Source organism: Trichomycterus rosablanca, chromosome 14, assembly GCF_030014385.1.
Source record: "Trichomycterus rosablanca isolate fTriRos1 chromosome 14, fTriRos1.hap1, whole genome shotgun sequence".
NCBI lineage: Eukaryota > Metazoa > Chordata > Actinopteri > Siluriformes > Trichomycteridae > Trichomycterus > Trichomycterus rosablanca.
In genome coordinates, this window is record NC_086001.1 from 13,859,137 (window position 1) to 13,883,074 (window position 23,938).

Here is a 23,938-nt window from a genome sequence, read left to right on the forward strand (position 1 = left end):
ACTTGTCAGGGTTGTAGCATTTCTAGAGCTTTTCCCAGAAACAATGAAAGCAATACCAATCAGGTATCTACCCTGGCCTACAACTATGGGAGGATTTTACACATCAACAACTGACCAACAGAAATTTTGGGAAAAATTAGAGAAACCAATATGCCTACCAGCATGTTTTAGAGAGATGGGGAAAATGTGTTAATTAATTAATAATACAACAGAACAGCACAGTATTGCAGCAAGTGTTGATGCCCTACAAGTAAACACTTTTATAACTTAATTTTGTACAAAAATTAATTATAATATTAGTGTTTATGCTGAATGAAAACAATTGTAATTCAAAACAGCTGCCGCACATTAGGTCTTATGAGCAGCGGTTCGGCTTACAAAGCCGGACTTTTATTCTGATTAGAATAAAGTTTGAAGAATCTGGTGAGAGATCTGTTTCATACAAACTAATTTTGAATTGAACTGAGTTTTAAATTGCAAGCTTTTATACACCAATCAGCCATAACATTAAAACCACCTGTCCATTTTATCAGCTCCACTTACCATATAGAAGCATTTTGTAGTTCTACAATTACTGACTGTAGTCCATCTGTTTCTCTGCATGCTTTGTTAGGTCCCTTTCATGCTGTTCTTCAATGGTCAGGACCCCCACAGGACCACCACAGAGCAGGTATTATTTAGGTGGTGGATCATTCTCAGCACTGCAGTGACACTGACATGGTGGTGGTGTGTTAGTGTGTGTTGTGCTGGTATGAGTGGATGAGACACAGCAGCACTGCTGGAGTTTTTAAACACCTCACTGTCACTGCTGGACTGAGAATAGTCCACCAACCAAAAACATCCAGCCAACAGCGCCCCATGGGCAGCGTCCTGTGACCACTGATGAAGGTCTAGAAGATGACCAACTCAAACAGCAGCAATAGATGAGCGATCGTCTCTGACTTTACATCTACAAGGTGGACCAACTAGGTAGGAGTGTCTAATAGAGTGAACAGTGAGTGGACACGGTATTTAAAAACTCCAGCAGCACTGCTGTGTCTGATTCACTCATGCGAACAAAGCATGCAGAGAAACAGATGAACTACAGTCAGTAATTGTAGAACTACAAAGTGGTTCTATGTGGTAAGTGGAGCTGATAAAATGGACAGTGTGTGTAGAAACAAGGAGGTGGTTTTAATGTTATGGCTGATCGGTGTATACATGAGTACAGTGAAATTCACAATTACATTTTTTCGTACACCTCAGCTTGTTTGGAAGCTGGGGTCGGACATTGTACAGCGACCATCAAGCCTCAAGGGTTAAGGTTCTTGCTCAAGGGCCCAACAGAGGATGATTAGCCAAACTCGGATTCTACTGTATTGCATTACTATACTGATTGAAGTAAATGCATGGACTTATTTATTTTCAGCAACTGTTTAATATTGGTCAGAGTTATGATGTTTACCACTCAGACACACTGAGTTTAAAAGAAGAATACACCCTTGTTTAGGACACAAATCAAGAAACATGTCTTGTCTACAAAATGACAATGAGAAGTCACCTAATGGATTAATGAGTATAAACATGATGTAAAGCATATGCTAAGACCTTACTCTATTCTGTTTAGGTGTTTATTTTATTTAAAAAAATATGGTTTGAGTCTCAGGAGTTCCAGGGTGCTAAACAGACATGATTAGCAGTGTCTGAGAGAGGGAAGGCTGTTTGGTGATTTACTTCTTTGCCATTGCAACAGTAACTTTTCCTGTTTGGTCATTCTGCCAGCATAAGCGGTCATGAAATACAGTTGTGTGTTTCCCTGTAAGCTGTAAAAGCTCTCTGCAAGAATGCACAGCTGGCCAGTGCCTTCACGTAATAAGGAAACATGTTCAAGGCTGAGGCTTTTCTTGGTTGTTATTTATTTATTAGGATTTTAACGTCATGTTTTACACACTTTGGTTACATTCATGACAGGACAGGTAGTTACAGGTTGCACAAGATTCATTGGTTCATGAGTTAAATGTTAAACACAGACATGGACAATTTTGTATCTCTAATTCACCTCACTTGTATGTTTTTAGACTGTTGGAGGAAACCGGAGCTCCCGGAGGAAACCCATGCAGACATGGGGAGAACATGCAAACTCCACACAGAAAGGACCCAGACCGCTCCAACTAGGAATCGAGCACAGGACCTTCTTGCTGTAAGGCGACAGTGCTACCTACCGAGCCCCTGTGCCGCACCTCCTTGGCTGTTAAGAGTTTTGTAAAACATTTGCAGCATTTTGCAAATGCTTTTATCCAACTGAATACAATGCAAGCAATTTAGGGTTATGGGCATGTCTCAAAAGCTCAACAGTGGTAGCTTTGCGAAGATGATCTAAGCAGAACAGTTGAGACGGATATTCTCCAAACACTGTGTTTCAGTTGCTATCAAACCCCAAAACACGCTACGCCAGAAATGAGTTCACCCTAAGGACCGGGTTCCTCGACACAAACAGAGTAGTGTAGTGTATACTGTTAGGTGCTGGGAGGATTGCCGGAAACTGTACATCTGGGAAACTAAACAGCCACTGGCGAAATGGATGGCCCAACATAGAAGATCGACCTCTTCTGGCCAGGACTCCATGGTTTACACTCACCTGCAAGCCAGCGACCACTCATTTAATGATGACGATGTGTAGATCCTTGACAATGAGAAACGCTGGCCATCTATGTAAAGAGGGAACGACCATCTCTGAACCGTGGGGGGGCCTGAGAGTACATCTCTCACCATCTTACAACACCGTAATAGGAGCTATACCCTAATCATGTGTGAAAGGCACACATGGCCATTGTAATTAATGGTCTTTGTGCTTTGCATATGGACCTGATCACTGGTTCCATTGTTATGCAATGGGCAGTGATCGGTCATTATGCAAATCGTCTGCATATAAGGTTGGGGTATTCACCACCAGCTCAGACTGAAAAAGTCACTTGGATCGAGTGGCGAAACGTATCTCTACGACAAACTTGTGTCCAGATGAACTGATTCAACTTTGGGGATTTGTGTACCTGGATTATTGAGCATGCATCAAGAGGGTTTGCGAAGATGGGGCTGAAACCAGCAACCTTCTGATTCCTAGTACAATGATGAAGTCCCTTAATCACTGAGCTATCACTGCCAAAAGTCACCAGAGTAAAATTAAGACAAAAATGTAATGGATAAATATATTAAAAACTAAATAAGCTCCAAAAGAGCTCCAAAGAGTGATTAGGCAACCAAACTACATTGCTTATAGCGTGAGAATGGCGTGCCCCAGACCAGGCATGGAAGATGAAAGTAAGTGGCTGGGTGTGTAAGTGGGTGTAAAAGCATGTCTGTGCTGTAGACCAAGTGGAGCTGCATGTAAGTATGTATATTATATGGCATGTAGAAACTCACCACTTTCTGCCAGAGTTCACAGAAATGCACTGATGATAAAGAGTTCCACCCAACCTAAACGGAAACTTACACTCCCTACCATCAGTGGTGAGAACTGAAACACACACACACACACACACACAAATAGCTAAACTCATTACAGACAAGATATAACAAGCCCATTAGCAATAAATAATTATTAACAGCTATTAATGATAAATTGTTAACAGAAAACTAAACTGTTACATTACACAGCATCTGCAGCAATTTACAATGGTTTTATTGTAAAAAAAATACACACTGATCAGCCATACCATTAAGACCACCTCCTTGTTCCTACACTCACTGTCCATTTTATCAGCTCCACTTACCATATAGAAGCACTTTGTAGTTCTACAATTAATGACTGTAGTCCATCTGTTTCTGTGCATGCTTTGTTAGCCCCCTTGCATGCTGTTCTTCAATAGTCAGAACTCTCCCAGTACCACTACAGAGCAGGTATTATTTAGGTGGTGGATCATTCTCAGCATTGCAGTGACACTGACATGGTGGTGGTGTGTTAGTGTGTGTTGTGCTGGTATGACTGGATTAGACACAGCAATGCCGCTGGAGTTTTTAAACACTCACTGGCCACTCTATTAGACACTCCTACCTAGTTGGTCCACCTTGTAGATGTAAAGTCAGAGATGATCGCTCATCTAATGCTGCTGTTTGAGTTGGTCATCTTCTAGACCTTCATCAGTGGTCACAGGACGCTGCCCACGGGGCGCTGTTGGCTGGATATTTTCGGTTGGTGGACTATTCTCAGTCCAGCAGGGACAGTGAGGTGTTTAAAAACTCCATCAGTGCTGCTGTGTCTGATCCACTGTGGGGGTCCTGACCATTGAAGAACAGCATGAAAGGGGGCTAACAAAGGATGCAGACAAACAGATGGACATACAGTGAGTGTAGAAACGAGGTGGTTTTAATGTTATGGCTGATCGGTGTAGTCATTGTATGGGACATTACATTTCACACAAATATTAGTAATCCTTAATAATAACTGAGCTTCCTAAAGTTTTCATTTCAAGTTCAAGTTATAGTGGACAATAATGGAATGGACAATGCTTCTGAGCCAAACATCTTTGTCAGTACAACTGGTTTGATAATCAACAAGTAAAATGGGTGCTCCTAGACTGGTGCATCACCCAAAATTTAAAAACAGAAGATTTCACAAAACACTAAACAAGAAGCACAAAAATGAGAATCAAAATTTGCACACAATCATTTAGACACATTAGAACATTTTTGGAACAATCTACTCAGGTCAGCAAAAAAGTAATACAACTTAGAGGGAGAAGAAAAGGCCTGCAATATGATTCCAAGAACACTATACTCACAGTGAAGGTAGGTAGGAGCATCATGATATGGGACTGTTTCTTTACAAATGTTACTGGATCATTACACCAAAAATGTTGCATAGAGTGATGAATTAATACATTAATTTCAGTGAGAATCTAATCCTTAGGCCAAGAAACTATGTATGAATGCATGAAGCTAAAGGTTAGGGATGTAACGATGCACCACAATACAGTTAATAACCAATTCAAAAATTCCGCGATTCAAATCGATTTGACATGTAAAATTAATCGATATTCACTTTAAACAGCAGAGGGCACTGGCGCTATACACCTCGCCTGGTTGACGTCACTGGCGCTATTCACCTGGTTGCCAAATTCTGGTTTTTTTAGCCAAATTGGGCTTAATTCCAAATTGTTTTGCATAGTTTGTACCTACCTCAGAAATAAAAGGGCATTTATTATTTAGATGAATAAAAGATAATCACAAACACAGTATTTTATTTTATGTTTTTAAGAGAAATAATAAAAGGAAACTTTGTCATAATTTGTCTTCAAGTTCAGTTAAAAAAAAATCGGGAAAAAAATCGCATCGCATCATGGGTAGAGTGTATCGTTACATCCCTACTAAAGGTGCATGGCCGAAACAATACAAAACGTAAGTAATTTCTTACCAAAGACATATTAAAGCTGTGTTTTTCAACAACTTAGAAAAAATGTAATTAATTTGTGGTTTCTAAATAATTTTCACATGAATTGTGTTCATACTTGTAGCCCTTTTATTTCTGAGGTAGGTACAAACTATGCAAAACAATTTGGAATTAAGCCCAATTTGGCTAAAAAAACCAGAATTTGGCAACCAGGTGAATAGCGCCAGTGACGTCAACCAGGCGAGGTGTATAGCGCCAGTGCCCAAGATCAAAAGCTGACGAACCCTGAAAACACATTAAATAATAACAAAGCAAATGTAATACTTTTGGCCACTGTGTACAAACTTCTGTTAAATAATTGAACTTTTTACTAAGTATGAAAGCTTTATTTGTAGCAAAAGAGAAACTTCAAGTGCTGATTCTTACCTTTTTGAACTTGTGGAACAGTATCTGACAGTGTGGAGGTGATTACTTCAAAGCCTGGAGGATGCTTTTGCTTCAGGAGAGACAAAGACAGATGAAGATATGTTTAATGACATCACCTCATATCGCATTCCTTATGCAAGGGGTTCATAAACTTTTTTGCAGTCACTTTCTGTCTGAAATTTGGCCTGTTTTCCTAGGTTTGATATGTTTTTTCCAGCAATTCTAGTATCCTCCTACCTGCCTCTAAATTGTTAAGTAAGATTGCCCTACAATGAACTCAAACCTCACTCAGAGATGGATCCTGGACCTGCAATGATCCTGAATCAAGCGTTCACTGAATATTAATGAATAAGCGGCATTTTGAACATTGGAACCTTGGAGCCGTGTAGAACCAAAACTACTTCTTTCGGAAACACACAATCAATCTCTCATTAATGCACCAGTAAAATCCAAGGGTGACACATTGGTGGAGTTTGTAGAGTGAGTGCATTAAAAGCATAAACAGGAGTACTATTACTCAAAATGTTTAAACCTTAAATGGGTGAGCTGTTTTTTAGGTGATGTGTGGGACAGTGTGTGGGGGTGGGGGGTTTGGGGGAAGGAGCTACCAAATGAAACCCTCAGAGACACAGGGAGAACAGGCAAACTCCACAAGACTTGGACCGCTCCACCTGGGAATCAAACCCAAAACCTTCTTGGTGTGAAACAAGTGCTAACCACCTACAGGACTAATAAACGTTTGCTAAAATCTTTTGTGATAGTACTAATGAAGATACAATTGATATGTGTGGTGTAAAATGTATGTTTTTTCCGTTTAGTAGATGTTTTTATCCAAAGCACTTCACAACTGTGACTGTAAGCAATCTTCCCATCACTAGTCTAGTAAATTAACTATGGGGCTACCACTGCCCAAAGTTCACTGCCATTATATCAGCACAAAGTTCCCATTAAAACAGGGATTTCTGCACTCGAAATGAATAAAATTGTAGCTTTTTTTTTTCCATGTTTAGCTTATTAATGGTCAGGCTTATTAAAGTACACCAGCACAAAGCTCAATAAAACATGACCTTCAAATGTAAATTGTAAAATGTAATGGGAATGTTAATGGATATAACAGCCTCTTTTTTTCTATTCCTGCTTATGCAACTTAAATCGACTGGACATACACTAAATTGCCAAAAGTATTTGGACATCTGACCTTGCTGGACATCCCATTCAAAAGTATGATATTAAAACAGAGTGCCCTCTATGTGATCTGTTCAGATAAAACAACAGCCACTGTACTCAAATGACTTTAAAGTACGCTTGTGGACCCATTCAGTCAAAGATGCATTTGTATGGCCGGTCACTGATGTTGTTCAAGGAAGCCTAAATTGTTGTTCCAGTTCATTTAAAGCTGTACAGTGGGGCTGGGGTGCAGGCCACTAAAGTTTCTTTAATCAAAGCTTTTCTTCATGTTGTGCTTTGTGCAGGTTTAGATTTTTAATTTTTGAAAACCAACACAGGCACTGGTAAAGCTTTTCCACCAAAAGAACCATGGTTCTTGAACCAGTTCTGTTCAGGTTTCCTATAACCTTGGTGTTCTGTAGAGAACCGACGCGCATTTCCACCAGTTTTTGAGAACCAAGCATGCGTCATCAACGGTGGGCGTTGTTTAACGAAAGTTAAGAGTAGTAATATCATGGCGGAGCGTGTAGATTACGTGCGAGCATTTGTGCTGTTGTTACAGATGTTTATTTTTATGCAAAAAGCATCGATCAGCTGTTGGTGATAAGAAGACGTATATGTGTTTGTCGCAGTTGTTGTTTTCTTTAGTTCACTGATGTGAGAAGCGTTTTGCGCTTCGCTTTCACCGCGACTCTCGGTGCAAATAGCAGATGAAGCGGTGAAACATCACTAAAGTTCCACAACACAATCTGTGTTTAGCTGGATTTACTTCACATGTGGTGGTTCTGCAGCTCGGGGTTCTGCATCTTCTCGGTAGAGTCGAAAAAGCGCCACGTACAAAATAAAGCGTAACGTGGCTGAATGTACTAAAAGTACGACATAGAAACACTACTTTTCTCACCGTTATTACTGGTTATAAGCGCTATGTACTGCCCAAATTCATTGGTCGTCGTTTTAGTACAACAAGCCACGTTACACTTTATTTTTCACGCTAATCGTTGTTCGTTCTGTCCGGGTTACTTTTACCGCGTCATATCACACAGTTCATCTTTTTTTAAGGCGCTTTGAAAATATCAGCGGCAAACTGGATCAAAATGTAATCAGGTGAACTGTAAAGGATAAAAATTCAGCGTCAAGCTACATATGAGACACCCGCACAGTGGTTTAGCAAAGCACCTAAATCTCTACACTTTGACACGCCCACCGATAACGTCACGGTTCGCGTTAAAAAACCAAGTATTCTGTGGTGCCAGACTAGAACGCTAGTTCGCTGTCTGGAACCTCTTTTTTTGGGTGGAAACACGTGGAACCGGTTCAAAATCAAGTTCGCGAACCAGAACCGGAACCGTTCCGTGTCTGTGGAAAAGGGGTATGTATGGGAGACCATGCAAAGTGAACTCCACACAAAAAGGACCCTGGCTGCCTGACCAAGCAATCAAATTCAGGTGACAGTGTTACCCACTATGCCACCGTGGTGCCATTACAAATCATATAATCAGCAAAACAATTTAAATGAAAAGTTAAATCTTTTAAAATATAGCGCTGTATTGACGGTTATGTTATCCTGAAATGACATCTAACTAACAGGTCTAATGTTGTCCTTGCAAGGTGACAGTTTTCACACTTGGCTACATGACCACTACTCAAACTACTAAATACCACCCCACTACTGTTACCTGCTCGCTCTCCCTTTTGGTTATGCTGTAATAATTAGGGCTGCTGGAGTCTAAAACTCTCTGCAAAACTTGCATTTTACATTTTTAACTACAGTTTCTGTTGTTTTACCCCGAGGTCCTTCTGATGGAAACCTGTTTACCTGCCCGAGGTTAAGGAATGAATTCGAGACTGCCGTGCCAACGATGCTGCTCCTGCCGTATGTGACGGGAACCTGGCGTGTTTGCACCAAGAATGTCAAGAACTCACTACAGACTTTATTACAGACTGTACTGAATTTTGTTTGTTTGTTTATTAGGGTTTTAACGTCATGTTTTACACAAGATTTATTACTTCACACAAGTTTATATCAAACACAGTCTTGGACAACTTAGTGTCTCCAATTCACCTCACTTGCATGTCTTTGGACTGTGGGAGGAAACCGGAGCACCCGGAGGAAACCCACGCAGACACGGGGAGAACATGCAAACTTCACACAGAAAGGACACGGACTGGACACGGACACGCCTGGGGATCGGACCCAGGACCTTCTTGCTGTGAGGCGACAGTGCTACCCACTGAGCCACCGTGCCGCCCCTGGACTGAATATTGACTATCATTATTTATTTATTTATTATTGCTAATTATAACTTTTAGTTCATTTTAATTCTGTGTTTGTATGATTTGTGTAAATCTTATTCATTTAAAGTATCCTCCAGACCACCCAAGAAGGATGGGCCCTGCTGAGTCTGGTTCCTCTCAAGGTTTCTTCCTGTCATTTTAAGGGAGTTATTCCTTGCCAGAGACCAGACTGAGATGGTTTGGACATGTCCAGAGGAGGGACAGCGGGTATATTGGTAGAAGGATGTTAGAAATGCAGCTGCCAGGAAAAAGACAAAGAGGACATGGTAGTTGGGGTGAGGACAGAGGACGCAGTGGACAGAGTGAGATGGAGGAGGATGACTCGCTGTGGCGACCCCTGAAAAGGGAAAAGCCGAAAGATTCCTTGCCACCGTCGCCCTCTGCTTGCTCGGCAGGGGGTTTTGTATCTGTCGGTCCTGGATTTTGTAAAGTTGCTTTACAATGTCTGTTGTAAAAGGTGCTATATAAATAAATTTGACTTGACTTGAATACTCAACTTACGTCTGAATTTGGACAATGCAACTAAAGTGACATTTCTGGCCAAATGAAAAATCTAGATTTACAAACTGCATGTATTTGACTCCAGCTTCTGCAAAACTCGCATTTGCTTAAGTTTTAAACACAGTAAAGCAGCAGCTGCAGAATTCAGTATAACCACAATCACACACCAGTGCGTGTACACGGCTCGTGCAGCGTGTTGTACTCACCGTGCTCACACAGCGCGCGCCGGGCTGCGACGTTAAAACCCACACAAAGATTAAAGTCCGCGCGAGCACCCAAACTTTTAGGACGCACATTTCCACACAGACCGCGTCTCTTATCCGACCGCTAAACACCGACAGCTACAGGAGTACAAAACCAATGTAAAAGAGACAGTATTTTCCCGACGAGTACGGTGTCCCAATCCAAATACTTGTGCTAAACAGTTGCGTCATTTTGGCGCAATCCCCGCGGAAAACTCCTGTCAGAGTGTGGGCTCCGTGTGTAACCGCATACCTACTGTGTTTAAACACAACCCCACCTGAGTGAAACCACAAAGTACCTCACTAACATGTTTCTACAGTGTGTAACAACATGACCGCTATTGTAAGATAATGTTGTTTAATAGGTGTTTCTACATTTAGCGCTTTCACGTCATGTTAGGTTCTTATAACAACATTCAGTGTAAGATTGCTTTGCGGTTTGGAACACGGCTCTGCTTGGTCATAATATTTAGAATAATACTCACTTCTTACATCACCACAAAACTGTACATCAAAAAATCCAATATTTCTACATAACAGTTTAAGAAGGCCATGGGCCATGGGCCATGGGTCATCCCCCCCCCCAGTATTAAAATGTACACAGGTCAGCCATAACATTAAAACCACCTTCTTTAATGGTCAGGACTCTCCCAGGACATGGTGCTGGTGTGTTAGTGTGCGTTGTGCTGGTATGAGTGGATCAGACACAGCAATGCTGATGGGAGTTTTTTTTTTTCTTCCTTTTTTCTCCCCCTTTAGCGCATCCAGTTGTTCAATTTGCATTGTGCTTTCTCTCTGTCTATGCCGAACCCTGCCCTGTCCGAGGAGATTGAAGTTAACCCGTATCCCCTCCGAAACAAGAGCAGCAGCCGGATGCATTTTTGCCACCCGCACATTGATGAGTTTGGCGCCACCTGGCGTTGCATGCGGAGAGACACACCCTAAGGGCACTCTTCCTCATCTCCTGTGCTGGCGCCTCTAATCAGCCGGCAGAGGTCATAGTCGCATTCTGACAGAGAGAGACCCACATCCGGTTCTTTGTCCCGCCCCTCAACTGAGCAAGCGGCCAATCGTTGCCCATACAGCCACTCAGCCTCGAACCGGTGAAGCAGAGCTGGATTCGATACCACGTACTCAGAATCCAGCTCTGATTGCAGAGTGTCTTTTTACCGCTGCGCCACCTGAGTGGCCTGATGGGAGTTTTTGAACACCTCACTGTCACTGCTGGACTGACAATAGTCCACCAACCAAAAATACCCAGCCAACAGCACCCTGTGACCACTGATGAAGCTCTCGAAGATGACCAACTTAAACAGCAGCAATAGATGAGCGATCGTCTCTGACTTTACATCTACAAGGTGGACCAACTAGGAAGGAGTGTCTAATGCTGCCTTCAAGTCCTCCTCGGAAAATCCTACTTACGAGTTCGGAGGTCGTAATTACGACATGATGTGCGTTCAAGTGGTTTTTGATCGGGTAAAAATGGACTATTGCTATTCTTCATCAGAACAAGTGCACGTTATGTACAAAACGTATACAAGCTTGAGCTTTACATTTAACATGCAAAACTACCGCTAATAAGCTCAAACTTTTACCGTTTACTGTAGGGGCAGCGTCCATACCTGCAGTCGCCATGACGTTTTGTTAATGACAAGCCCCCACATCGGAAACTCGGGGTTCATCGAAAAATCCGAGTTTCCCACTGGTAAATATGACATTGAGTTGCCATTCATGTGCACTCATCTCGTAAATACGATATTTCCGACACGACTTGAAGGCAGCATAATAGAGTGGACAGTGAGTGGACACGGAATTTAAAAACTCCAGCAGCGCTGCTGTGTCTGATCCACTCATACCAGCACAACACACACTAACACACCACCACCATGTCATTGTCACTGCAGTGCTGAAAATGATCCACCACCCAAATAATGCCTACTCTGTGGTGGTCCTGACCATTGGGTGATAGCAGACTAAAAAGTATGCAGGTATGCAAATCTAAGAACTCATCACAAACTGTAAATAAAGTCAAGGTTTGAACCTAGGTCCCCAGGATCGTGGTACTGTGTGGCACCCACACTACCTGCTACACCACTATCAACCCCTATATATTATATTACATATTATTTATTAGTATTTTTTTACTAAGCATATCATCCTGGTCAGGAATGAGTAGGAACTGGAGCCACCTAACAACACTGGCAGAGCAGAATTACAACCTGCATGTTTTTTGGGTGGAGAGAAACCAAAGTACCCAAAGAAAATCTAAGAACTCATCACAAACAGTGAATTGAGGCAAGGTTTGAACCTAGGTCCCCAGGATCCTGGGACTGTGTGGCACCCACACTACCTGCTCACCACTATGCCAACCCTTATATTATATTTACTAAGCATATCATCCTGGTCAGGAATGAGTAGAAACTGGAGCCACCTAAAAACCCTGGCCGAGGAGAATTACAACCTGCATACGGTGCCAATCCATCACAGGCCAGTTAAGAGCAGCCACGCATGGATTGGCATTTTGCATGTTTTTTGGGAGGTGGAGAAAAACCAGAGTACCCAAAGGAAACCCAAGTACACAAGTGGAAAACATACCAATACTTTTACAATGATTAGAGGCTAGGTTTAAACCTAGTACAACACATGACCCTGGTACTGTGTGGCCCCCCACACAATGACACCCATATATGATATTGTATTATATTTTCTCTATTATAAATCTATAATATTTGTTATATTCAACATTATTCTCATTTCATTCACCACTAACATTTGCTCTGATGGTACGTGGTAACACTGCAAGGCAAATACACACCCTGGACAAAGAGCCAATCCATCACAAGGCACACCCTCACCCGTTCATTCACATACACCTTCGGCATGTGTTTGAAAGAAAACTGGAATACCGGGAAGACAGCAGGGTGGACACGGAAAGAACAGGTTCAAACCAAGTGAGGTGAATTGGAGATACAAAATTGTCCATGACTGTCTGACATTGAACTGATAAATCTTGTGTAACCAGTAATGTGAAATGTGACGTTAAAATCCGAATAAATAATTAACTTGGTGTTATACTCTGATGATTAATTATTCCCTTAGATTTTTGAGCAGGTTGTGTATTTAACTGAACTATGAAAAATCCCATCCTGTGGTAAATCACCATACCAGTTTGTTGCAAGGCATTACACCTTTACATTAAGGGCAATTTAAGTCTAAACAGCATGTGAAGCAAAATTTTGTGGACATGAGGAAGATTACGTACTGTGACCCCAATACAAGTACCAAACCTCTGTTATTAAAAAAAGATGGTTACAGTGGCATAAAAGGTACCTTAGGGTGCCAGGATCAGACCCAACCTTTGGTTAGTGTGTAAAGTTTGGTATGTTCTCCTGGTGTCCATGAGGGTTTCATCCCACTTGTCAAAAACCAACCATTAGGTGAATGACTGTATTAAAAGTATACAGGTCCTTCTCAAAAAATTAGCATATTGTGATAAAGTTCATTATTTTCCATAATGTAATGATAAAAATTAAACTTTCATATATTTTAGATTCATTGCACACCAACTGAAATATTTCAGGTCTTTTATTGTTTTAATACTGATGATTTTGGCATACAGCTCATGAAAACCCAAAATTCCTATCTCAAAAAATTAGCATATCATGAAAAGGTTCTCTAAACGAGCTATTAACCTAATCATCTGAATCAACGAATTAACTCTAAACACCTGCAAAAGATTCCTGAGGCTTTTAAAAACTCCCAGCCTGGTTCATTACTCAAAACTGCAATCATGGGTAAGACTGCCGACCTGACTGCTGTCCAGAAGGCCATCATTGACACCCTCAAGCAAGAGGGTAAGACACAGAAATAAATTTCTGAACGAATAGGCTGTTCCCAGAGTGCTGTATCAAGGCACCTCAGTGGGAAGTCTGTGGGAAGGAAAAAGTGTGGCAGAAAACGCTGCACAACGAGAAGAGGTGACCGGACCCTGAGGAAGATTGTGGAGAAGGGCCGATTCCAGACCTTGGGGGACCTGCGGAAGCAGTGGACTGAGTCTGGAGTAGAAACATCCAGAGCCACCGTGCACAGGCGTGTGCAGGAAATGGGCTACAGGTGCCGCATTCCCCAGGTCAAGCCACTTTTGAACCAGAAACAGCGGCAGAAGCGCCTGACCTGGGCTACAGAGAAGCAGCACTGGACTGTTGCTCAGTGGTCCAAAGTACTGTTTTCGGAAATCAAGGTGCCAGAGTCTGGAGGAAGACTGGGGAGAAGGAAATGCCAAAATGCCTGAAGTCCAGTGTCAAGTACCCACAGTCAGTGATGGTCTGGGGTGCCATGTCAGCTGCTGGTGTTGGTCCACTGTGTTTTATCAAGGGCAGGGTCAATGCAGCTAGCTATCAGGAGATTTTGGAGCACTTCATGCTTCCATCTGCTGAAAAGCTTTATGGAGATGAAGATTTCATTTTTCAGCACGACCTGGCACCTGCTCACAGTGCCAAAACCACTGGTGAATGGTTTACTGACCATGGTATTACTGTGCTCAATTGGCCTGCCAACTCTCCTGACCTGAACCCCATAGAGAATCTGTGGGATATTGTGAAGAGAAAGTTGAGAGACACAAGACCCAACACTCTGGATGAGCTTAAGGCCGCTATCGAAGCATCCTGGGCCTCCATAACACCTCAGCAGTGCCACAGGCTGATTGCCTCCATGCCACGCCGCATTGAAGCAGTCATTTCTGCAAAAGGATTCCCGACCAAGTATTGAGTGCATAACTGAACATAATTATTTGAAGGTTGACTTTTTTTGTATTAAAAACACTTTTCTTTTATTGGTCGGATGAAATATGCTAATTTTTTGAGATAGGAATTTTGGGTTTTCATGAGCTGTATGCCAAAATCATCAGTATTAAAACAATAAAAGACCTGAAATATTTCAGTTGGTGTGCAATGAATCTAAAATATATGAAAGTTTAATTTTTATCATTACATTATGGAAAATAATGAACTTTATCACAATATGCTAATTTTTTGAGAAGGACCTGTATTATCCAATAACAACTATGAATTATTAATCAGAATGAAACCAGGAAAGGTATTTTTTATTAATGTGGAATGTAAGTCTTACTAAAAGTAAAGTCCTAATATCATTTGGAGTGCTGTTAAATCCTATGGATTACCAGAAGGTGGCTTTGGCTGTACTGCTCACGATGGGCTAGTCTGTCATGAACTACATCATTAAGGTCTTCAAACATCACAAAAAGGATTTAGTAGACAGTGTAAACTGAATATGACTGTAATAATATGATCTGACATCTAGTATAAATGCAAGCAATTGCAAGTAAATGGACTCACTGTCCATTTTATCAGCTCCACTTACCATATAGAAGCACTTTGTAGTTCTACAATTACTTTTTCAGCCTGCTTTCACCCTGTTCTTCAATGGTCAGGACCCCCACAGGACCACTACAGTGCAGGTATTATTTGGGTGGTGGATCATTCTCAGCACTGCAGTGACACTGACGTGGTGTCAGTGGTGGTGTGTGTTGTGCTGGTATGAGTGGATGAGAAACAGCAATGCTATTAGAGTTTTTAAACACCTCACTGTCACTGCTGGACTGAGAATAGTCCACCAAGCAAAAACATCCAGCCAACAGCGCGCCGTGAGCAGCGTCCTCTGACCACTGATGAAGGTCTACAAGATGACCAACTCAAACAGCAGCAATAGATGAGCGATCGTCTCTGACTCTGACATCTACAAGGTGGACCAACTAGGTAGAAGTGTCTAATAGAGTGGACAGTGAGTGGACACGGAATTTAAAAACTCCAGCAGCGCTGCTGTGTCTGATCCACTCATACCAGCACAACACACACTAACACACCACCACCATGTCGGTGTCACTGCAGTGCTGAGAATCATCCACCACCTAAATAATACCGGCTCTGTGGTGGTCCTGTGGTGGTCCTGTGGGGGTCCTGACCATTAAAGAACAGCATGAAAGGGGGCTAACAAAGCATGCAGAGAAACAGATGGACTTCAGTCGGTACCTGTAGAACTTCAAAGTGCTTCTATATGGAGTGGAGCTGATAAAATGGACAGTGAGTGTAGGAACAAGTAGGTAGTTTTAATGTTATGGCTGATCAGTGTACACTAGGTTAATAGCATTATGAAGAGACAAGTGTTGTGTTATGTTAACTGTTTCTCAAATAATACATTTTATAGACTTTATTCTAAGTGTTTAGCAAATTATAAATCATACCAATGCTTGTATTACAGTCATTAATCACAGCTTTTTGTGTTATAGGATGGTCAATAAACTTAGTAAAGGTCTCCCATCGAAGTAAAACTTTTTTCAAGCCTCTTTTCAAAGTGCTCTTATTTTCATAAGTTAACAGACACTGTGATTTGCTAGTGTTGCTTATAAAATCTCTACCCAGCTCAGCTTGCTCTCTTGGACTGCCAGGCATGGATAGCTAAAGCACTAGCACTTTTTTTACATGGTAGTTTTGTTTTTGTTTTCATCACTTAGAAGGTTTGGATTTAACGCAGGTAACCTGCTGTATGTGACTAATATTATGAAAGGGAAAGTCAATGTCTTTTTAAATAATCAACTAATTATTATCAGGTACAACCTAAACAAGGCAAGAACCTTTAAATCCTCAAATACAACAAATCTCTACAAAAAAGGCATGGTCAATAGATTTAAAACATGCACTGAAGTTAGGCCATCCCAAAAACAGAACATAACCACACTCTTGAGGCAAGCCATAGATCACTAAGTATTTTAATGACAGCTTATTCTGCACTGTAAAGCTTTAAAAAATCTGAAATGTGTAAATGAAAAAAAAAAAGCCAAGGGCTTTGATCATTGAACTGTGTGACAGTTTTATGTAGGGCTATTAAAATTTGGGACAGCCTCAGCAGCTCTCATTTGATGTTATCAGTAGGCAAGTAGGTGTTGCCTGTTGTCAAGGCAACTAGGAAACAGTCTTCACTTAAATAAATCAAATAGAAGGCAGCGGGCCATGTACCAAATCACATGTTCTGACTGCCTCCCATGCTCTAAGTAAATGAAATTACAGCAATCAGAGAAACATCAGATTGTCCTCTGATGTTTTAAATAAAAGTTCATCAAATTCAAGACACACACACACACACACTCCAATTATCTCCAATTAACTTGACTTGCATGTCTTTGGACTGTGGGAGGAAACCGGAACATCCGAAGAAAACCCACACAGACACAGAAAGAACATGCAAAATCCACACAGAAAGGACTTGGACAACCCAGAATTTTCTTGCTATGAGGCAACGGTGATACCCACCGAGCCTTCGTGCCAATTTATCACAGTGCAATTTTTTGGACAAAAATAATATACACTATATTGCCAAAAGTATTCACTCACCCATCCAAATCATTGAATTCAGGTGTTCCAATCACTTCCATGGTCACAGGTATATAAAACCAAGCACCTAGGCATGCAGACTGCTTCTACAAACATTAGTGAAAGAATGGGTCGCTCTCAGAAGCTCAGTGAATTGCAGCGTGGTACCGTGATAGGATGCCACCTGTGCAACAAGTCCAGTCGTGAAATTTCCTCACTACTAAATATTCCACAGTCGACTGTCAGTGGTATTATAACAAAGTGGAAGCGATTGGGAACGACAGCAACTCAGCCACGAAGTGTTAGGCCACGTACAATGACAGAGCGGAGTCAGCGGATGCTGAGGCACATAGTGCACAGAGGTCGCCAACTTTCTGCAGAGTCAATCGCTACAGACCTCCAAACTTCATGTGGCCTTCAGATTAGCTCAAGAACAGTGTGTAGAGAGCTTCATGGAATGGGCTTCCATGGCCGAGCAGCTGCTTCCAACCTTACATCACCAAGCGCAATGCAAAGGGTCGGTTGCAATGGTGTAAAGCACGCCGCCACTGGACTCTAGAGAAGTGGAAACGTGTTTTCTGGAGTGACGAATCACGCTTCTCCGTCTGGCAATCCGATAGATGAGTCTGGGTTTGGCCGTTGCCAGGTGAACGGTACTTGTCTGACTGCATTGTGCTGAGTGTAAAGTTTGGTGGAGGGGGGATTATGGTGTGGGGTTATTTTTCAGGAGTTGGGCTCGACCCCTTAGTTCCAGTGAAAGGAACTCTTAATGCTTCAGCATACAAAGAGACTTTGGACAATTTCATGCTCCCAACTTTGTGGGAACAGTTTGGGGATGGCCCCTTCCTGTTCCAACATGACTGCGAAACAGTGTACAAAGCAAGGTCCATAAAGATGTGGATGAGCGAGTTTGGTGTGGAAGAACTTGACTGGCCTGCACAGAGTCCTAAAATCAACCCGATAGAACACCTTTGGGATGAATTAGAGAGGAGACCGTGAGCCAGGCCTTCTCATCCAACATCAGTGTCTGACCTCACAAACGCACTTCTGGAAGAATGGTCAATGGTAAACCTTGTGGAAAGCCTTCCCAGAAGAGTTGAAGCTGTTATAGCTGCAAAGGGTGGGCCGACATCATATTAAACCCTATGGATTAAGAATGGGAGTCACTCAAGTTCATATGCGTGTGAAGGCAGACGAGCGAATACTTTAGCAATATAGTGTATTTTAATTGACAGGCACCAATCTAATTACAATAACCATACAATTACCAAAATAAAGATAAATGTAATGTTAATTAAAGGGAAATATACACTAAGCGTAAGGAAACATTTACAAATATCAGTACTATATCGTCCAAAACCAAAAGCATATCCAAGCAGCCCATGTAAAGAAACTGGCAAACAAAAATGAATTTAAGGGGGTTTTTAAGGTAATGGTTTCACTCCTAAAATAACAAGTGTAATTCAAAAAGCACCAAAACAGGTCTTCTGTGAAACAGAAAATGCTGGAACATGAATGACATTGTTCACAATTAAGTTAGCTTTGTATTCCAGTAAGAAGTATCCGCTCCAAAATCAGCATCTTAACGCTCTACTGAAATTTGTTGCCAATCACATGAATAAAAACAAGCAGGAACAGGTTTTTTTTTTCTTTAATGCAGCCTCTAAACTTATAACTTGTAAAGCTCAGTTGACTCTATACAGTCACTCATGTTACAGCAGCCAATTTTTAAAATGTAGGACGGACCTGTCAGTCATGAAAAACATCTGATCACCCAGACAAGTTTTCATAGTATAGGATAAGAGTCTGTTTTTTTACCCCCAACATTGGCAAAAGGTTTTATGTTCTTGTTAATGTGTGTAGTCAAACTAGTTCTATTTATATACAGATAAGTTACCACCTGTATTCAATCAATCACTAGCAAGGAATAAGAAGTCATGGCACAAAACTGTAGAACTATATACACCCTAGTTGCTGGATGCATATTTTTTACTCTGCTATGCAGCCACCGTTGGGCCCTTGAGCAAGGCCCTCAACCCTGTCTGCTACAGGGACATATACACTGATATTATATATTAGCATTAAAACCACCTCGTTTCTACACACACTGACCATTTTATCAGCTCTACTTACCATATAGAAGCACTTTGTAGTTCTACAATTGCTGACTGTAGTCCATCTGTTTCTCTGCATGCTTTGTTATCCCCGTCACGCTGTTCTTCAATGGTCAGGACCCCCACAGGACCACTACAGAGCAGGTATTATTTGGATGGTGGGTTATTCTCAGCACTGACATGGTGGTGGTGTGTTAGTGTGTGTTGTGCTGGTATGAGTGGATCAGACAGTTTGTAAACACCTCACTGTCACTGCTGGACTGAGAATAGTCCACCAACCAAAAACATCCAGCCAACAGCACTATGTGGGCAGCGTCCTGTGACCACTGATGCAGGTCTAGAAGATGACCGATTCAAACAGCAGTAATAGATGAGCGATCGTCTCTGACTTTTACATCTACAAGGTGGACTAACTAGGTAGGAGTGTCTATTAGAGTGGACAGTGAGTGGACATGGTATTTAAAAACTCCAGCAGCGCTGCTGTGTCTAATCCACTCATACCAGCACAACACACACTAACACACCACCACCATGTTAGTGTCACTGCAGTGCTGAGAATGATCCACCACCTAAATAATACCTTCTCTGTGGTGGTCCTGTAGGGGTCCTGACCATTGAAGAACAGCATGAAAGCAGGCTAAAAAAAAAGCATGTAGAGAAATAGATGGACTACAGTCAGTAATTGTACTACAAAGTGCTTCTACAACCCCTGGCAAAAATTATGGAATCACCACTCTTGGAAGATGTTCTTTCATTGTTTAATTTTGTAGAAAAAAAATAAATCACAGACATGCCACAAAACTATCATTTCTCAAACTGTCAACCCTCTGGCATTAAGAAACAATAAAAAAAGAAACAAATATAATAGTTGTGGTCAGTCACAATTGCTTTTTTTTAGATCAAGTAGAGGAAAAAAATATGGAATCACTCAAATCTGAGGAAAAAATTATGGAATCATTAGAAAACACTGCACCATTATTACTTTGTTGCACCACCTCTGGCTTTTATAATGGTTTAAACTCTCTGAGGCATGGAGTTAACTAATGACAAACAGTATTCTTCATCAATCTGCCTTCAACTGTCTCTTGCTGTTGCCAGATCAGCTTTGCAGGTTGGAACCTTGTCATTGACCATTTTCTTCAATTTCCACCAGAGATTTTCAAATGGATTGAGATCCGGACTATTTGCAGGCCATGCCATTGACATTATATGTTTTCTTGAAGGAAAGTTTTTACGTCCTTTGCCCTATGGCAAGATGCATTATCATCTTGAAAAATGAAGTCATCATCACCAAACATCCTTTCAACTGATGGAATAAGAAAAGCGTCCAAAATTTCAATGTGGACTTTGGCATTTATTGAAGACCATCTCCCCTGTGCCTTTACCCGACATGCAGGCCCATATCATCAACAACTGTGGAAATTAACATGTTTTCTTTAGGCAGTTATCTTCATAAATTTCATTGGACAGACACCAAACAAAAGTTCCAGCATTATCACCTTGCCCAATGCAGATTCGCGATTCATCACTGAAGATCACTTTTATCCAGTCACCCACAGTCCACGATTGCTTTTCTTTAGCCTACTTTAACCTTGTTCTTTTCTTTTTAGGTGTTAATGATGGCTTTTGTTTGGCTTTTCTGTATGTAAATCCCATTTCTTTTAGGTGATTTCTTACGGTTCAGTCACAGACATTGACTCCACTTTCCGGCCACTTGTTTCTCATTTGTTTTGTTGTGCATTTTCTGTTTTCAAGACATATTGCTTTAAGTTTTCTATCTTGATGCTTTGATGTCTTACTTGGTCTACCAGTATGCTTCCCTTTTACAACCTTCCCATTTTGTTTGTACTTGGTCCAGATTTTAAACACAGCTTACTGGGAACAACCAACATCTTTTGCGACATTCCACAATGATTTATCTTCTTGAAGGAGTTTTATAATCCTCTCATTTGTTTCAACTGACATATCTTGTGTTGGAACCATGATTCATGACAATCTGCTTTGTGCAACAGCTCTCCGAGGTGTAAGCACTCTTTTTAAACTGAAGAATAATTAGCAAATCTAATCTGCTGCAGATGTTTTGTTTTTAAACTGCAAATTACAGAGTGATTCCATAATTTTTTCCTCAGATTTGAGTGATTCCATATTTTTTTCCTCTACTTGATCTAAAAAAAGCAATTGTGACTGACCACAACTATTATATTTGTTTCTTTTTTTTATTGTTTCTTAATGCCAGAAGGTTGACATTTTGAAAAATGATAGTTTTGTGGCATGTCTGTGATTTATTTTTTTTCTACAAAATTAAACAATTGACAGAACATCTTCCAAGAGTGGTGATTCCATAATTTTTGCCAGGGGTTGTATATGGTAAGCGGAGCTGATAAAATGGACAGTGAGTGTAGAAACAAGGAGGTGGTTTTAATGTTATGGCTGATCAGTGTATAATCTTTTATCAGTGGGTAAGTGGATGCCACTCCCACTTGCACACAGCACTGACCTTAACTGCATCCAACAATTTAACAGGATTAAATTAAAACTAATTGTAAACATGCATAAACTGGCAAAGGTCCGAGATCAAACTAACTTGCTTTTCCAACTCCAGGTTAACAAGCTCACACATCACTTACAGCGGCGTCACTCTATAGTTTAACAGCTGTTTACTAAATACTTTACACTAACTGAAGCACAAAGAAAACACTCTAGCCATCTACTCTGGCCTTTTGAAATCCAAGTACGCGGAACCATTGAAGGCAAGATCTTAGCTGTGTATAACCACGATCCTACCAACATGAGACAAAAACCATTGATCATTAACAGACTGAAACCAGGGTGTGTTGAAAAATTGCAGGTGATAGAATCAGCAAGAATTAAGTAGTTTCCAAGTCTGTTAGAACATGTCCTCATGCTATTCAGCAATATTTCATTTACAGACTAACAAAGATAATGGTAATAGTATTAAAACAAATGGGTAATGTCTGATTTTGATTTATCCCTGGTCACTTCAGTATCTATTCTGAATGGCTGAAGGTCAGGACTAAACTGAGAAATATACAATTATAAAACTATGTAATATAAAAAAAAGTTTGGTTTTGCAAGCTGCATGAATGCAATTTTAAATCTAAAAATTAATAAATTAAATCAGCTCATGTGTACTAACTTTTATAAATGATCAATCTGCCTCTTTAGTTTAAAATGTGACATTTTTATTTAACAGTTACAAGTCAGGTGCAGTATTATTGAAAAAAAAGTCTGCATTTTATTTAACTGTGTATTACTATAATGTATTGATATTACATTTTAAAGGTCAGCGCAGCAGAGCAGCTGGACTATTGGTTGCACATGCAACATTTAATACAATGTCATTTTTATTACAAATTATATAACCAGGATAAACATTTGAAAAGAAGGTTCAGTCTTAAATTTAACATGGATTTAAGGATTTCTTAGTATTTGGTTTGGCTATACACCGATCAGCCATAGCATTAAAACCACCTCCATGTTCCTACACTCACTTTCCATTTTATCAGCTCTACTTACCATATAGAAGCACTTTGTAGATCTACAATTACTGACTGTAGTCCATCTGTTTCTCTGCATGCTTTGTTAACCCCCTTTCATGCTGTTCTTCAATGGTCAGGACCCCCACAGAGTAGGTATTATTTAGGTGGTGGATCATTATCAGCACTGCAGTGACACTGACATGGTGGTGGTGTGTTAGTGTGTGTTGTGCTGGTATGAGTGGATAAGACACAGCAATGCTGCTCTTAAACAGAGTTATTAAACACCTCACTGTCACTGCTGGACTGAGAATAGTCCACCAACCAAAAATATATCCAGCCAACAGCGCCCCTTGGGCAGCGTCCTGTGACCACTGATGAAGGTCTAGATGATGACCAACTCAAACAGCAGTAATAGATGAGCGATCGTCTCTAACTTTACGTGTACAAGGTGGACCAACTAGGTAGGAGTGTCTAATAGAGTGGACAGTGAGTGGATACAGTGTTTAAAAACTCCAGCAGCGCTGCTGTGTCTGATCCCATCATTCCAGCACAACACACACTAACACACCACCATCATGTCAGTGTCACTGCAGTGCTGAGAACCATGTAATAATACCTGCTCTGTAGTAGTCATGTGGGGTCCTGACCATTGAAGAACAGGGTGAAAGCAGGCTAAAAAGGTATGTAAGGTATTTACATCACATGATATTCCTCATTTCTTAACAGTCTTTCTGTCTCTGCTGCTGAAAAGCACCCCTATAACATGATGCTGCCACCACCATGTCTCATTGTAGTGATGTGAGGAATGTAGCCAGGTGAAGTGCATTGCCACCTCTTTATTTCCTTTCCCACAAGACACAGTGCTTGCACAAAGACTTACATTTCAGTCATTTAGGAGTTTATGACAGACCAGAGACCTATGTAAACCTCTCATCAAAACAGT

General features: G+C 41.0%; 1 protein-coding gene across 1 annotated transcript in view; it reads right to left on the reverse strand.

Moving 5' to 3' along the window:
* Nucleotides 1-23,938, reverse strand: part of LOC134326138 (hepatocyte growth factor activator) — a gene marked incomplete at its 5' end in the record, with an annotated part of 52,508 nt that overhangs the window by 22,461 nt on the left and 6,109 nt on the right. Inside the window, 2 exons of the mRNA XM_063008344.1 lie at nucleotides 3,400-3,493; nucleotides 5,792-5,861. Coding sequence (XP_062864414.1) covers nucleotides 3,400-3,493; nucleotides 5,792-5,861 — 164 coding nt within the window. The remainder of the gene's footprint in view (nucleotides 1-3,399; nucleotides 3,494-5,791; nucleotides 5,862-23,938) is intronic.